This window comes from Vitis vinifera, chromosome 7 (genome assembly GCF_030704535.1).
Source record: "Vitis vinifera cultivar Pinot Noir 40024 chromosome 7, ASM3070453v1".
Lineage (NCBI taxonomy): Eukaryota > Viridiplantae > Streptophyta > Magnoliopsida > Vitales > Vitaceae > Vitis > Vitis vinifera.
This window is the reverse complement of record NC_081811.1, coordinates 16,172,774-16,188,262: the sequence shown is the minus strand read 5'-3', so window position 1 is coordinate 16,188,262 and position 15,489 is coordinate 16,172,774. Positions and strand designations below refer to the sequence as shown.

General features: G+C 42.1%; 1 protein-coding gene and 1 pseudogene across 1 annotated transcript; both read right to left on the bottom strand.

The window, feature by feature from the left end:
* Positions 1 to 12,320: 12,320 nt before the first annotated feature.
* On the bottom strand, positions 12,321 to 13,094 carry LOC100256584 (uncharacterized). Its single transcript, XM_002262957.1, has one exon. It carries the CDS (start codon positions 13,092 to 13,094, stop codon positions 12,321 to 12,323), a length of 774 nt encoding a protein of 257 aa, XP_002262993.1.
* A 786-nt stretch (positions 13,095 to 13,880) lies between these two features.
* LOC100251449 (probable methyltransferase PMT14) lies at positions 13,881 to 14,687 on the bottom strand (annotated as a pseudogene).
* Between the last annotated feature and the right edge of the window lie 802 nt (positions 14,688 to 15,489).

Below are 15,489 nucleotides of genomic sequence, written 5' to 3'. Positions count from 1 at the left end.
CTCGACCAGCTTATGATCAGACATATACTCCGCAGACTTTGGCTTTGCCTTATTATGCCTCCCAGGGCATTGATAGACCCCCGGTTTCCTACACGGCTACAGGACAGCCATGCTATGCTGCTCAGTTCACTGCGAGACCCGCGGCGCCTTATCCCCGACCCAGAGCTCAGCAGACTTCTGCTCCCTTTGCTTTGAGGGCGCAGAGACAGTTCTCACAGATAGGCATGCCATTGAGCCAGGCTCTTCGGAAGCTTACAGAAGCTGGGTTATTGACTACTCTCACCCCTCGGCCGCCGCCTCAGCCAATTCCACCTCAGTTCAGGATGGATCTACACTGTGCATACCATCAGGGGCCTGGACATGAGACCGATCGATGCACCGCTTTGAGGCATGCCGTTCAGGATTTGATCGACCAGGGTTTGGTACACTTGGGTCAGCCGAGTGTGACCACAAACCCGTTGCCTGCTCACACCACACATGCAGTCCCTCCACCAGCCGATGACGTTCATTTCTTAGAGTTTGACGAGATCGATGACCACATCCACATGCTGAGTGATGATGATCCAGACCCGGAGCCCATCATGCCAGATGTGATTTATGAGATGAGTGGGGTGACTCTAGGCCCTCGGACGCCTGCTCCATTCCGATTAGTTCCCGAGGCGGCGTCAGTGCAGGCTGCCACCGTTGAGCCATTGGTTTTGCCGCGCTATAGCATTCAGACGCCGTTCGTCTTAGTCCCAGATGTTGAGGAGTTTCAGGCTCCACACAGTGATGATCCTCAGACTTCGGACGTTCAGTATATCCTCCGGGGAGGGAGAGTATTGAGACAGCCACCTCCAGCCGCTGCTGCTAGACCCTTAGGGGGTACATCATCCCAGGAGGAGGTCAGAGCAGAGGATGACGAGATTTTGAGGCAGTTGCAGAGCACTCAGGCTCGTATTTCTATCTGGAGCCTTTTAGCGTCCTCCAGTACTCATCGGGATGCACTGACTCGAGCTTTGAGCCAGATCAGAGTTGATACCACGACGACTCCTGAAGGACTCATTCATATGATGACGGCTGGCAGAGCCACTTGTATCATCTTTTTCGATGACGACTTGCCACCAGAGGGTTCTGGCCACACGCGTCCTCTCTATATATCTATTGGCTGTTCAGGTCACCGAGTTCCATCTGTCCTTCTGGACAATGGCTCGGCCCTGAACGTATGTCCTCTGGCCACCGCCATCGCTCTTGGGTACGCACCATCCGACTTCGGTCCATCCACTCAGACCGTTCGAGCTTATGACAGCACCCGTAGAGAGGTCATGGGTACATTGGAGATTGAGCTCCTGATAGGTCCGACCACATTTATCACTATCTTTCAGGTTTTGAGGATTCCTACATCCTTTAACCTGCTTTTGGGCCGATCGTGGATTCATCGAGCTGGAGCCATTCCTTCTTCACTTCAGTAGAAAGTGAAGTTCATCCATGAGGGCCAGGTAGTCGTCGTACAGTCGGCAGGGGACATGTTCATTTCCGCTAAGCCCGTGCTCCAGATCAGCCACAGTGACGATGATTTACTACTGACCGGGTTCACTTTTGATGAGGTACAGACTCTTGAGCTGGGAGACTTTTGCCGGGACTTCATCGCTATGTCCTTTGACCAGCATGGGAGCACAGTGGTGCTTGATATCATGAGAGGCATGTCCTATCTACCCGGCATGGGGTTGGGTCGACGTCAGCATGGACCGAGCGTTAATGTATGCATGCATTGTTTGGTAGTTTCATGAGCTTTGGACCTAGAGACATGTTTTTTTTCTCATTGTCTTTTCCTATCACTACACCTTTGCATTTTCATCTCATCTTATTGGTTATGTTATTCATCTCTTCTTCCTTATCCTATCTACTATCTGTTCGTTTCATATTTCGCTTCACCCTGGGGGGTGATCCTCCTCAGTTCATCACATGGAGGGTAGTCACATCATTTCCGCCATCTATCTCGCGGACACTGATTTAGAGATCCTTGGTTTGAGAAGGTCATCTTGTCAAAGAGAGTTTGTTTGTTACCTTAGCACTTGGGGGTGTGTCCACTTGTTATCGATATCATCTTTGGGGTTCATTTGTTCATGTTCAAGGTACGCGTATTTGTATATATGTAAAAAAAAAAAAAAAAAAAAAAATCATTATTATTATTATTAGCACATGTGTGTATGTGCATAGTGTTCTCGATCATTGGGTATGTATATTGATGTCTGGGGGTCATTTTTATCGAGTGTGTTCGTTATTGGGAGTTCGTATGTGAGCTCTCTGAGATCCCATGTTATTTGTATTGCTTCGTCATATCTATTTGTGAGAGAGATGAGTGACCTTCTCCTTAGGACTCCGAGTCATTGTCCTTTCCATCATTATATTCATTATTGATGTGACTTCACTTCATGTTTGACCTGAGTCGATCACCACCTTTCTTCACATATTCATTGTTTCGCTGTCGTTTTTATCGTTGCTTGTGATTCATCTCATTCACCTCATGTCTTATTCTCTTCTTACAGCAACCCATCTCAGGTTTGATACTCACTTCGCATCATCATTACACATATCACTATCAGTTCATTTTACTTCATTTGCCTCCTTATCGACATCGTATTCACGTTAGGCATCCTCAGGTCCATGGCTCATGGGACTTACTATACATATTGCATTTCATATATGAGGGCATGGTTTTCTGATCATTGGGTATTTGAGCCTAGTTTTCTTTCATTTCTATTACCCTATCACCCTAGCTTACGTTACGTCCCGTGTCTTAAGACCACCCTGAGGCCATGGGATCAGATGTCGTCTTTGACAGCCTCTACTTGGACAGTGATTGAGATCTAGTTGATATTTTGATATTGTCATGCTTCTTCTTCTGGGAGTCGCCTCTTTGATGTGTAGGTCTGATTCAGTTGTGTTCGGATTACCAGGATCGTGAGTTTGATGATGATTGATTTGGTGTCACCTGATTTTTGACCTATCATACCTCTGGTACCACACTGGGGCATATCCCATTTCATTTAGAGGTTCATGGATCCTCACGGACTTGCGTGATCATCACTTACTGGATGCTCATCGAGACGTGGACATGATCGTTTACCTTACAGAGCCTCTGAGATCCACCCAGCCGGGTCCGCACTTCTCGACACTTGGATTCCATCATGCCTCTCCATCTGGGAGGTACATCTTGTATATGTGTGCATGATTCAGTTATGGATTCGGACGACCATTGTTTCATGTTCGATGACAGATGATTTCACGTCACTCGATTTCTGACCTGTCGCGCACCTGATGCCATACTGGGGCATATTTTCCGTTTCGGATGAGATTTACGAACTTTCATGGAGGTCACATGTGCGATGATGGATGATTTCATGACATTTGTTCTTCAGACCTGTCGCGCACCTGATGCCATACTGGGGCATATTCCGTTTCGGAGGATCTTTATGGATCTTCGCAGAGGTCACATGTTCGAGGATAGATGATCCCATGCTATCTGATCTCCGACCTATCATACATTTCGATGCCATACAGGGGCATATTTCTGTTCGGATGAGATTTACAGATCATGGGGGATTCGCGTTCCTATCCTTATTTGGCGAGATGTATGCAGAGATGATGATATATTCGCTATCCTCACGATGATTCCTTAGTGGAGCCTATCGAGAGCCATCTAGCCAGGCATGGATGACCTGAGCTCATCTGATTTTCCGACATGTTACATTCTCGATGCCACACTGGGGCATATTCCCCATCATTGATCGAGATTTATAGATCCCCATTGGTTTACATGATCATCCACGGTTATGAGATACACGCCAGGTCGATGTTTGATTTCATTTTGTCCGGATACTCCGGGGGGCCTCTCTTGAGTCATTCAGCCAGGTTCATACCCTTTGATATAGTCGTGATTCCTGGATAGAGTTGTCTCTGGTGCCTGGATTTCCCGCGTCATCATTCCAGAGGGGTACATATCAGATCTGTTATGCGTCCCATTGGTGTTATTTTCGGGTCATCAAGACAGATCGGGTACATCTGATGTCATACTGGGGCATATTGCCTTCATTTAGCCCTGGAGGCGATCGTTCTCTCATATATCCGTTACAGTTTTCATCACTCGATCGAGATATATTGTATTCGCCTCACTGACCATTATTCCTGAGCTCTCATCGATATGAGCTCTCAGCGGAGCGTCGTTCGAGACTCGTAGAGTCCCTTTCAGCCATCTTCCAGCGGATTGAGATTTGCAGTGGCATGCCACACTGGGGTATACCCCCGTCTTTGAGTACATCGGTTGTTTTGCACATCTTTCTCACTACTCAGTCCATTTCTTGATCTTTACGAGTCGTCATACTGGGGCATATCCCCTCTAGCGCTTTTCTACTGGGGCATACCCTCTCTCTTTGGGTTTACCGTGTCTCGTGTTGATTTCATGGTTGTCGGACCCATTTGTCGATCTTTATGAGTTATCACATAGGGCGTCCCCCTATTCCCATTGTCATTTTACGTTTGGGGCATCCCCCCGCTGTCATTTTCGTTTGGGGCATTCCCCCGCTGTCATTTTCGTTTGGGGCATCCCCCCACTGTCATTTTACGTTTGGGGCATCCCCCCGCTGTCATTTTCGTTTGGGGCATCCCCCCACTGTCATTTTACGTTCGGGGCATCCCCCCGCTGTCATTTTCGTTTGGGCATCCCCCCACTGTCATTTTACGTTCGGGGCATCCCCCCGCTGTCATTTTACGTTCGGGGCGTCCCCCCGCTGTCATTTACGTTTGGGGCATCCCCCCACCGTCATTTACGTTTGGGGCATCCCCCCACCGTCATTTACGTTTGGGGCATCCCCCCACTGTCATTTACGTTTGGGGCATCCCCCCTGTCATTTACGTTTGGGGCATCCCCCCACAGTCCGCTTTGTTTAGGGCATTCCCCTACTGTCGCTTTTGTTTAGGGCATCCCCCTACCTTTAGTTCGTTTAAAGCATCCCTCTATTTTCACTTTGTTTAAGGCATCCTCCTACCTTTACTTCGTTCAGGGCATCCCCCTGCTTTTAGCTCGTTTAGGGCATCCCCCTATCGTCCCTTTGTTTAGGGCATCCCCCTACTGTCGTTTTCGTTTAGGCCATCCCCCTACCTTTGGTTCGTTTAAAGCATCCCTTTATTTTCAGTTTGTTTAGGACATCCTCTTTCCTGTCGCCTCATTTGGGGCATCCCCCTTGTTTACTTTGTTTAAGGCATCCCCCTACTGTTAGTTCACCTGTGGGCCTTCTAGTTTAGCATTTAGAACTAACTTTTCGGTTTGGCTTCCAGAGCTATTATTTTCTAATTCAGCTTTTAGAGTTAGTTCCTTGGTTTGGCTTCCAGAGCCATTATTCTTCTAGTTTAGTGTTTAAAGTTAGCTTTTTGATTTGGCTTCCAAAGCTATTATTTTCTCAGTTTGACGTTCAGAGTCATCATCATCGCTATTTTTAGTTTCGGCGTTCAGAGCCATCACCATCACTTCCTCAGTTTGACGTTCAAAGTCATCATCATCACTATTTTCAGTTGGCGTTCAGAGCCACCATCACTTTTTAGTTTCGGCGTTCAGAGCCATCACCATCACTTCCTCAGTTTGACGTTCGGAGTCATCATCATCACTATTTTCAGTTGGCGTTCAGAGCCACCATCACTTTTTAGTTTTGGCGTTCAGAGCCATCATCGCTTTTCAGTTTGGCGTTCAGGGCCATCATCGGTTTTTAGTTTTGGCGTTCAGAGCCATCACTATTTTCAGTTTTGGCGTTCAGAGCCATCACTATTTTCAGTTTTGGCGTTCAGAGCCATCACTATTTTCAGTTTTGGCGTTCAGAGCCATCATCGCTTCTCAGTTTTGGCGTTCAGAGCCATCACTATTTTCAGTTTTGGCGTTCAGAGCCATCATCGCTTTTCAGTTTGGCGTTCAGAGCCATCATCGATTTTTAGTTTTGGCGTTCAGAGCCATCATAGCTTTTCAGTTTTGGTGTTCAGAATCATCGCTATTCTAAGTTTTGGCGTTCAGAGCCATCACTATTTTCAGTTTTGGCGATCAGAGCCATCATCGCTTTTCAGTTTTGGCGTTCAGAGCCATCACTATTTTCAGTTTTGGCGTTCAGAGCCATCATCGCTTTTCAGTTTTGGTGTTCAGAGCCATCATTATTTTCAGTTTGGCGTTCAGAGCCATCACTATTTTCAGTTTTGGCGTTTAGAGCCGTCATCGCTTCTCGCTTTTGGCATTCATAGCCATCACTATTTTCGGTTTAGGCTTCCAGAGCCATCACCATCATCTTGCTTAGGCTTCTAGAGCCATTTCTGTCATCTTGTTTAGGCTTCCAGAGCTGTTACCTTCTAGTTTAGTGTTTAGAGTTAGCTTTTTAGTTTGGCTTCCAGAGCTTTTATTTTCTCAGTTTAGTGCTTAGAGTCGGCCTTGTCATCCAGAGTCACAACTCCTGGCGTTCATGTCCACTGGCATTGCACATCTTACCTTCAGGGTTTTGCATTCGTCCTCGGCTTTCCTCACTTCGTTACCCGGTGCTTATTGCATATTCATCTCGTACCCCAGGATGGTTCGACCGTTACTCATCTTTGACGTTGATCTCTTGGGTCACTTTTGGAGACATCTTAGAGAGAGTGTGGATCCTTGGTGCAAACTTAGAGGCGTTTTGAGATGCGTTTTTCTTTTAGGGTTAGAGCCTTTGTGTTCATCTGTTGGCTTGAGTGAGTTCTTATTTTACTAGTGTCCTTTTGGGGGTCTCTTTTGTTCTTCGATAGAGTTCACTTCGTTACACTCACTATTCACACTTTCTTTTCATTCCAGTATTCATATTCCTTGCACTCGTGAACTCTACCGAAGAGGGGCATATTTGTAGACCCCCCTTGAGGCTGCGAAGCAGGGGGGAGTTTCTTTGTTTGTTTTTCTTTTTTCTCTTTTCTCAGGCGGCTGATGGGAGGTTGGCTCGGGCAGAGGAGTGCGGCGGATGGCAGGAAGCAACGGCTGGCTTGCTGGGAAAGACAGGAACGGGAGAAAAACAAAAGAAAAGAAAGAAAAAGGAGAAGAAAAAGAGAGGGGGGCAAGGGGAACTTTTCAGGGAGGCAGAGGACGTCCGTGGGGTGATATTCAGACGAGAGAGAGGGAGGCGGCACTGCGGAATATTCAGGTAAGGGCCTTTGTTGATCCATGAAGATTTCTGTGATTTGCTGTGGGCATCCAAAACCATAAATTCGTTCTTAATCAGATATAATTTTCACATGCGCTTGCTCTGTTTTTTTTTTTTTTTTTTTTGCTTCCTGCAATATTGTTGGTTTTTCCCCTGGGAGAGGTTGGATTCTCACTTGGGTCAGATGTTTGATCTTGGCATTGAGAGTCTCCGGTTCTCTCCATCCTTGCATGGCCGGGCATGGCTGCGCTGGACCCGTACCACGCTCACCACCACAGCTGTCCTAGTTCCCACCCTCGCCCTTTACGTTCATTCCTCTCTCTCTCGCGTGGCCATGCATAGTCATGCATGACCACCACCTTTCATTGGAACTCCTCCTCTTTCACGCTCGCCGCCAGAACCAGAGCTTCAGTTCTAAGGTTCCATGGATCTCTCTGTTCATTGTCTTCACCATCATTAAAACCGGATCTGCTTCAACTCGACGAGCCCCTAAAGAGGAGCACTGGTTCGATGCCAATCCTAAGCACCGTCGCCGCAGCCATTGCCCTCACGGCGAGAGGTCCCGGGTCCGGCCGAGGAAGCGTGGAGAGCTGCTCGATGTAGACCCGAGAAGGCACGCGGCGCGCACAAGACGCGCCTTCGATCTTACCCGCGTCGTGCCCGACTCGGGTGGCGTCGCTGCCGGAGGGAGGGCGATCCAGAGAGAGCTTGGCCCGCTGTCGTCCGCTTGCGTCGGCGACATGCGCATGGCCACCGTGAGGAAAGGAAGCTCGGTCTCAGTCGGAAGACCATGTGGACGCGCCGAGAACGCGGCGCGCGCCGGCAGCCGGCTTTATCCCAGCGTGATGGAGTCGCCGCGGCGGAGAGAGGGTGAGGGGAGTTGCAGCCAGGCGAGGTGAGTTAGTGAGGAAGATGAGTCTCTGGGCCATCCATGCTAGCATTTGGACTTGGGCCTGTTTTTAGAGCCAAGCCCAAGCTTGGGACCCATTTCTGGCTTGCCCATTATAGGGATTTTGGGCTTGGGGATAAAGTCCAAGGCCCATTTCCTAATCCCCTTTTAGCCCATTTTCAAGGCCCAAGGCCTATTCCCAATCTTTGTCCCCTTTCAAAGCCCATTATTACTATTATTAATTATTATTAATCATTGTTGTTATTATTATTAATCATTGTTGTTATTATTATTAATCATTGTTATTATTATTATTATTAATCATTGTTATTATTATTATTGTTAATTATTATTAATCATTGTTGTTATTATTATTAATCATTGTTGTTATTATTATTATTAATCATTGTTATTATTATTATTATTAATTATTATTAATCATTGTTGTTATTATTATTAATCATTGTTATTATTGTTATTATTAATTATTATTAATCATTGTTATTATCATTATTATTAATTATTATTATCATTCTTATTATTATTATTATTAATCATTGTTATTATTATCACTACTAATTATCATTCTCATTATTATCATTATTATTACCTCAAATTTTCAAAACCTATTTATTATTATTATTATCATCATTAATCCAAATTTTCAAAAATCTCATTATTATTGTTATTATTAATTCACAATCTTCAACATCTAGTTATTACTATTATTATTATCATCATTAATCCAAACTTCCAAAAATCTCATTATTGTTATTATTAACTCAATTTTCAAAACCTATTTATTATTATTATTATCATCATTAATCCAAATTTCCAAAAATCTCATTATTATTGTTATTATTAATTCACAATCTTCAACATCTATTTATTACCATTATTATTATCATCATTAATCCAAACTTCCAAAAATCTCATTATTATTATTATTATTAACTCAATTTCCAAAATCCATATTATTAATTATTATTATCATCATTAATCCAAACTTCCAAAAATCTCATTATTGTTATTATTAACTCAATTTTCAAAACCTATTTATTACTATTATTATTATCATCATTAATCCAAACTTCCATAAATCTCATTATTGTTATTATTAACTCAATTTTCAAAACCTATTTATTATTATTATTATCATCATTAATCCAAATTTCCAAAAATCTCATTATTATTGTTATTATTAATTCACAATCTTCAACATCTATTTATTACCATTATTATTATCATCATTAATCCAAACTTCCAAAAATCTCATTATTATTATTATTATTAACTCAATTTCCAAAATCCATATTATTAATTATTATTATCATCATTAATCCAAACTTCCAAAAATCCCATCATTATCATTATTATTAATTCACACTTTCAACATCTAATTATTATTATTATCATCATTAATCCAAACTCTCAAAATCTTATTATTATTATTATCATTAATTCAACTTTTAAAATCTTATTATTATTATTACTATTATTATTATTATTATCATTAATTCAACTTTTAAAATCTTATTATTATTATTATTATTATTATTATTATTATTATTATTATTATTAATTCGATTCTCAAAATCTCATTATCATTATTGTTATTAATTCACACTTTCAAAATATTATTATTATTATTATTATCATTAATTCAGACTTTCGAAATCTTATTACTATTATTATTATTAATTCAAACTCTCAAGACCTTATTACTATCATTATTATGAATTCAACCTTCACAAGTCCATGGTCTCGCAATTCAATTTCCTAAATTCCGTTTCTCATTTTCTTTAGCAAATTCCAATTTAATCACCTGAGCTCTAATCTTCAAAAACTTAATTCCAAATACTCGAATTTTCAAATAAGCTCCAATAATCCAGTTTTCACTTGAATAGTTTTAATCACATTTCAGGTCCTAAATAATATTCTGATCTTCTTGACTCTACATAAGCAATAGTGATTCCTTCATAATTCCAAAACACGGGATTTGTGGGATTAGCCCATGAACAATAAATCGGGCTTTGTTGGGGGGCCCTATGTTTGACCCCTTTTGACTGTCAATTATCGTGCTTACTGTATTTTGGCTTGAGCTTCGCTTTGCACTCCGATATGTAAGAGCTATGTTTTGTATTCATTGATGGTGCACTAATCCCATTTCTTGATAGCTCGTTGCTGTTTGCTGCCCAGGTACGCGTTCACTCATTCTGATCATTCACTATACATATTCTGATTCTCATATATGCATGATTGATGTGAGTATCCATTGACTTTCTTATTTGATTGCCACGTCGGTTTCACTTTATTAGTAGAGACCCGACTTTAGGGACTTAGAGGGGTGCTACGGTCTCTACCGTACCTTCCCGATAAGTAACCTGACTCCCGAACCCGATCCGGTTTTTTCACAGACCACCTTTACTAAAACAAGGAGTCACACTTAGGGTTTTTCTTTCTTATTTTGTTTACCCTTTAAAAATAAAACAAAAATAAGTGGCGACTCCAAGTCATTTTCTTAATCAAATAAAAATCAATTTTTCGAGATAAAAATCGAGCTCGCCATCGAGTGGGAAACACATGAGCCGAAATGCGGGGTCCACACATATTTTATAATATATTTATATTATGAATTATTTCTAAAACCAAATGAAATACTAATTTGAATTCACAAGACTCATAGGTTTTTTTTTTCTTTTTTGTATGTATACAAAAATTATTAAATAATTTCAATGCAGTGGATGAATGATGATGTGTTAATACCAATAGGTATGTGTGGACCTCGCATTTTTGCACGATGTGTTCCCACTCGATGACGAAACTCTCTTTTTATTTATTTGGTGAAAAATATGATTTTTTGAAAAGACTTGGAGTCGCCACTTATTTTTGTTTTATTTTTAAAGGAAAACAAAATAAGAAAGAAAACCCTAAGTGTGACTCCTTATTTGGAAAAGATGGTTTATGAAAAACCAAACCTGAGTTCGGGGGTCAAGTTACTTATTGGGAAGGTATAGTAAAGACCATAACACCCTTATAAGCCCTTAAAATGGGCCTTTACTAAATAAAATGAAGTGTGGCAATTAATAGATCAAACATGGATACCAAACGAATATTATTCTTGAAGTAAACAAATAAATAAGGAAGACAAGGTGCATACCTAAGCAATAAGCTAATTGCTTCATGGAAAACATAGGTTAGTAAACAAGTATAGACTATTCACATGTGTCACAAAGCAAATTAAAGTCAATCAATGTTCAATAACAGATGTTGGGCCCCACCAAAGCCCAATTTATTTTTGCATGAATCCATTTCATAAATTCCATCATTTGGAATTACAAAACTAAATTCATGCTTATTTTAAAACATTTAAAAGAAATCAAGGAAAATGTGCAATGATGTTTGCCGGAAAGAAAATGACAGCAAATTTTATTGAAAAGTGGATTTTTGGGAACCTAATAAAAAAAACACTAAGGATAAAAAATTGAAGAGTTGGGATTATTTGAAAAACTAGGATTTGGAAAATTATTTGTAAACTGGGGTTTGGAAAATTATTTTCAAAATCAGAGATGAAGAAATGGAAGATGACACGTGGCCCAAATGTGGCATGCCAAAGGTGGCCATGCAAATTGGAAACACGCAGGGGTGAGCCCAGGGTAGAGAGATGCTGGCAAGAACGAGGGCTTATTCCTTTGAGTTTGGTCTTCATTCCTACCTTTTATGTTTATGCCACCACTACTATCACCAAACTGTGTGCTTTTTGGTCAAAAGATGGCCCTATTGTAGGTGAAAACTTGGATAATAGCTGGCTGGGTCCTCAAAGAAATAGTTTTCTAGGTATCTCTTTTGATTCATGTTGCTAATAATGCCGATTGAGTGGCTTTGGTTGCGTTAGGAGGAGCAAGACTTTTATCTGCATCATCACCTTGCTCTCCTCCAATAGCATATTCTCTGCGTGTAGCTAGATGAGTTGGTAATAGCAAGGTCTCCTTAAATCTGACCATATTGGAATACTTCAAGGATTCTAAACTCTTCTCTTGACAATTCCGAGCTCAAACTACCAATAACTCCAGAGGTTCACTATGTGTGGCACATCATTCAATAGTTCTGATCTCAGCTGGCTCCAGACAAGATAAGGTGAAACACCTTGCTGTAAGCTTTGAAATGTATCTTTTGGTCTAGAACCCCTTGCAGAACAGCTCTCTTGAATGTATGTAAATGAGCATCCATGAGGTCAACCCAAGTCTTCATCTGGCCTACTGCACGGTGTTCCTCACTTTAAAGAAAACAGGGATTTGGCCACTAAGTTTTTTCAACACCTTAGCGGCTCTGGTAAGGTGATCTCCACTTTCCCCAATAGTCAACTTGCTTCCTCGATTATCTCTGGTGACACTGCTAGGTATGTTTGAAGTTGTTGCACGAATAAACTTATACTTGTGTCTGTAAGAGACTCTGTGATCACTATGGACAGCAATCAAAAGATCGGTGTTCACATAATATATAAAATCTATCTGTAAGTCTCCATGGCCTTCACCTCTAAAGGTAATTGAAGGGGGAATTGGTTCCAAGGTTATCTGGATGCTAGATCCTGGCCATTCAAGGTCGTTAATGGCTTCTTTCAATGCTGTAGAGTTGAGAGTGAAACTGAGAGGAGTACTTCCAGCATGTTCAAAGTTGTAGTCCCATGAAATTGTATCCGGGATCCTTGTTCTGATCTCTCCATAAATGCAAGCATCCATGGAATCAACAGACTTGAGAAAAAGTTGCATATCTAGTTCCGGATATTGAATTTCAATAATATTTGAGTGCCCGGGAACTAAGAGAGTGTTGAGGCAATCAACAAAGAGGCACAAGCTCACTCCAAACCGAGGCTGCCCTTGAGCACTAAATAAAAAATGCTTGAAAGCATACTTGGGGTTTCTAGGCTCGTCCTTATAAACCTCGACAATCGTCTTGATGCCATGATCAGCTAGCGAGAGTGGTAGGGGCGCCACGGAAGCCATCTGGGTGGTCAACTGGGAAGCTGACATCGACTACGGCGCGACGAACAGGGTTTGATATAGAAAATCAGTGAAGCTAGGCTGCTGAAACAATGGAGTTTGTTGTTGCTGTTGTGGTTGTGGATGAGAGAATGGGGTGGAAAAAAAAGAAGTTGAGTGGGAAATGAATGGTAGAAGACATGATGAGATGAAGGTGGCCATGCGCATAAGACTCCATGTACGTGAGAAGGTGAAGGTAGTGAGCCAAGAGCGAGGTCGGTGGTGTGGAGAAGGAGGTGATGAGCCGAACGTGGGTTAGTGGGTATTGAAGGATGGTCATGTACGGATGATTCCCGTGCGCATGTGTAGGAAATGAGTGACGGGGTAGCAAGTTGGGCATATGTGAATGAAGTTGGAGGTGGGGGTGTAATGACGGGTTTGGTGGATGGGTTAAGTTGGGATGATGGGTATGAGGAGGGCCATGTGCATGAGACTTGGTTCCGATGGAAAATGAATTTTATGAGAAAGCTTTGGAAGAATGCTAGGGGGGTTATGTGCGTAAACTGCATGCATGTGGGAGGATAGGGAATGAATGAGTGGAGGATGAGGTAGGTGGTGAGTATGATGAAGTAAAGACATTGAAGGTGGTGAGCAAATGAGAAACGAACAATGGTGTGGATGCAAGATAAGCTTATGATGATGAGCTTAGAGGGTGGGTATGTAGGTTGGGAAATGGTGATTTTTAGGAGGAGGATATAAGTGAGGGGTGTAATGATGGGTACGGTATGAGTTTAGTGAATGGGTTGAAGGCAGTGGGTATAGAGGATACAGATATGGCTAAGGTGATGTGGGGTAAGGCAGGCGTATACTTCCAAGAACACCAATTTTGACGAGTACACCTTGCTCCAATGCAAACTGTACTTACGCTTCATGATTGTCTTGTGGCGCAAATAACATAGGCAAAGCATTTCGCTTTAGCAAGTATGCACCCCAGCTTGCAACCCCACAACCAGTATCCAATGCTGTTCTGACAGAGCCATCAGCAATCGGGATAATCGAAACAAGTTCGTTGATGTATGCATTTGCCTCTTAAGAGAACATTGTTCCTCCACTAGGAAATTTGAATACATCTCCCTGAAATTGCACCCAGTTCTGGACTGCTTTCTCAACTGTTAGGCTTTTATGAGGAACATTAGCATAGTGAACATAATCACGACCTTTTGGCCATGGAAATGAAGTCTTATACCCTTTGGGTGCTGAAATAAGACAATGCGATTTTTCCTCTTCCTAAGGGCAATGTCTTTCTCTGTATATCATATTCTCCCTTGGGAGTTTCATTGTTCGGTCTTGTTCTTGGCAAGGAGTATAGTCAATGTATTTATCATCACAAGGCTTAAATACTTCCACTTTTGGTTGAGAGGGTTCAATAATGTCAACATTATTGTGATGAGTTTCGAAATTCAAATTGGAAATGATATTGCAGTCTATTTGCTTGGTTATTTCCAAGGCTATGCTATCTCCCTTTCCAAAACCACTTCTCTGCCATGCTCCCAATATGTAAAAGAAACAGCACAAACCAATCACAATGAATACAGACACTGGGCTTCGTGTCCTATTGCTAGATGGGTTATGCTTAGAGCCCATGATTTTGTTGGTACAGTTCCCAGGGGCTCACTTGTTGATGAGCCATGTCATGTCTCCCGCAACAACTTCCTCTAAGCATGGATTGCCACCACCAGAACTGAGATGCTCCATTGATTTTAAGCTAAAGCATACTCACATAGCCAGCAGTGATAAGTATGGATACAGAACCAATGAACTCTATGGCTCCCAAAAGTTCCTTTGTCACTTACCATCCTGGGATCATACAAACTTGTGTTTCCTCATCTAAAGATCTTAAATCAATGTGGACTAGGAACCCACATTTTCAATAGTCCCATGGATTGTCTCCTCCTAAATGGCCTCTCTGTATCTTTCCATTAGGCACGAAAGCAGATATATCATGATCTTCACAAAAATTCAGAGCACAACTGTTGTCTCTAACTTGAGCCCCATTTGAATGAGTGTTCATACACCGATTGCTGTCTAGAGGTGATTTTAACTGATCCATACAGGGCTTAGAATATGCAGAAGGCTCTAAGAAAATAGACAAACTAGAAGATAAAGTGAAGAGCTTCACTAGGAATACTCATGAACCAGTGCAAAAGGGTGGATATAATATCCAAAAGGAACAAAGAACTAACATACAAAAAGTGAGTGTTCAAATGAGCCACATTGCAGGATCATTTAATGGGCTTCTGGCAAGACTCCTCTCGAGCAAGCTCTGCTTGTCTTCAAGCACTCCCACTTCCACCTGAAACGCTAAGATGCTTCATCTTCTTATCCATAGACCCACTCCCCAGATCTCTCTCAATCTCTTAGATATCTCTTCCTTCAATCAGCCCAC

Coding starts and splice junctions, on each gene's coding strand:
- LOC100256584 (XM_002262957.1), bottom strand. CDS start 13,094: ATGTCAGCTTCCCAGTTGACCACCCAGATGGCTTCCGTGGCGCCCCTA.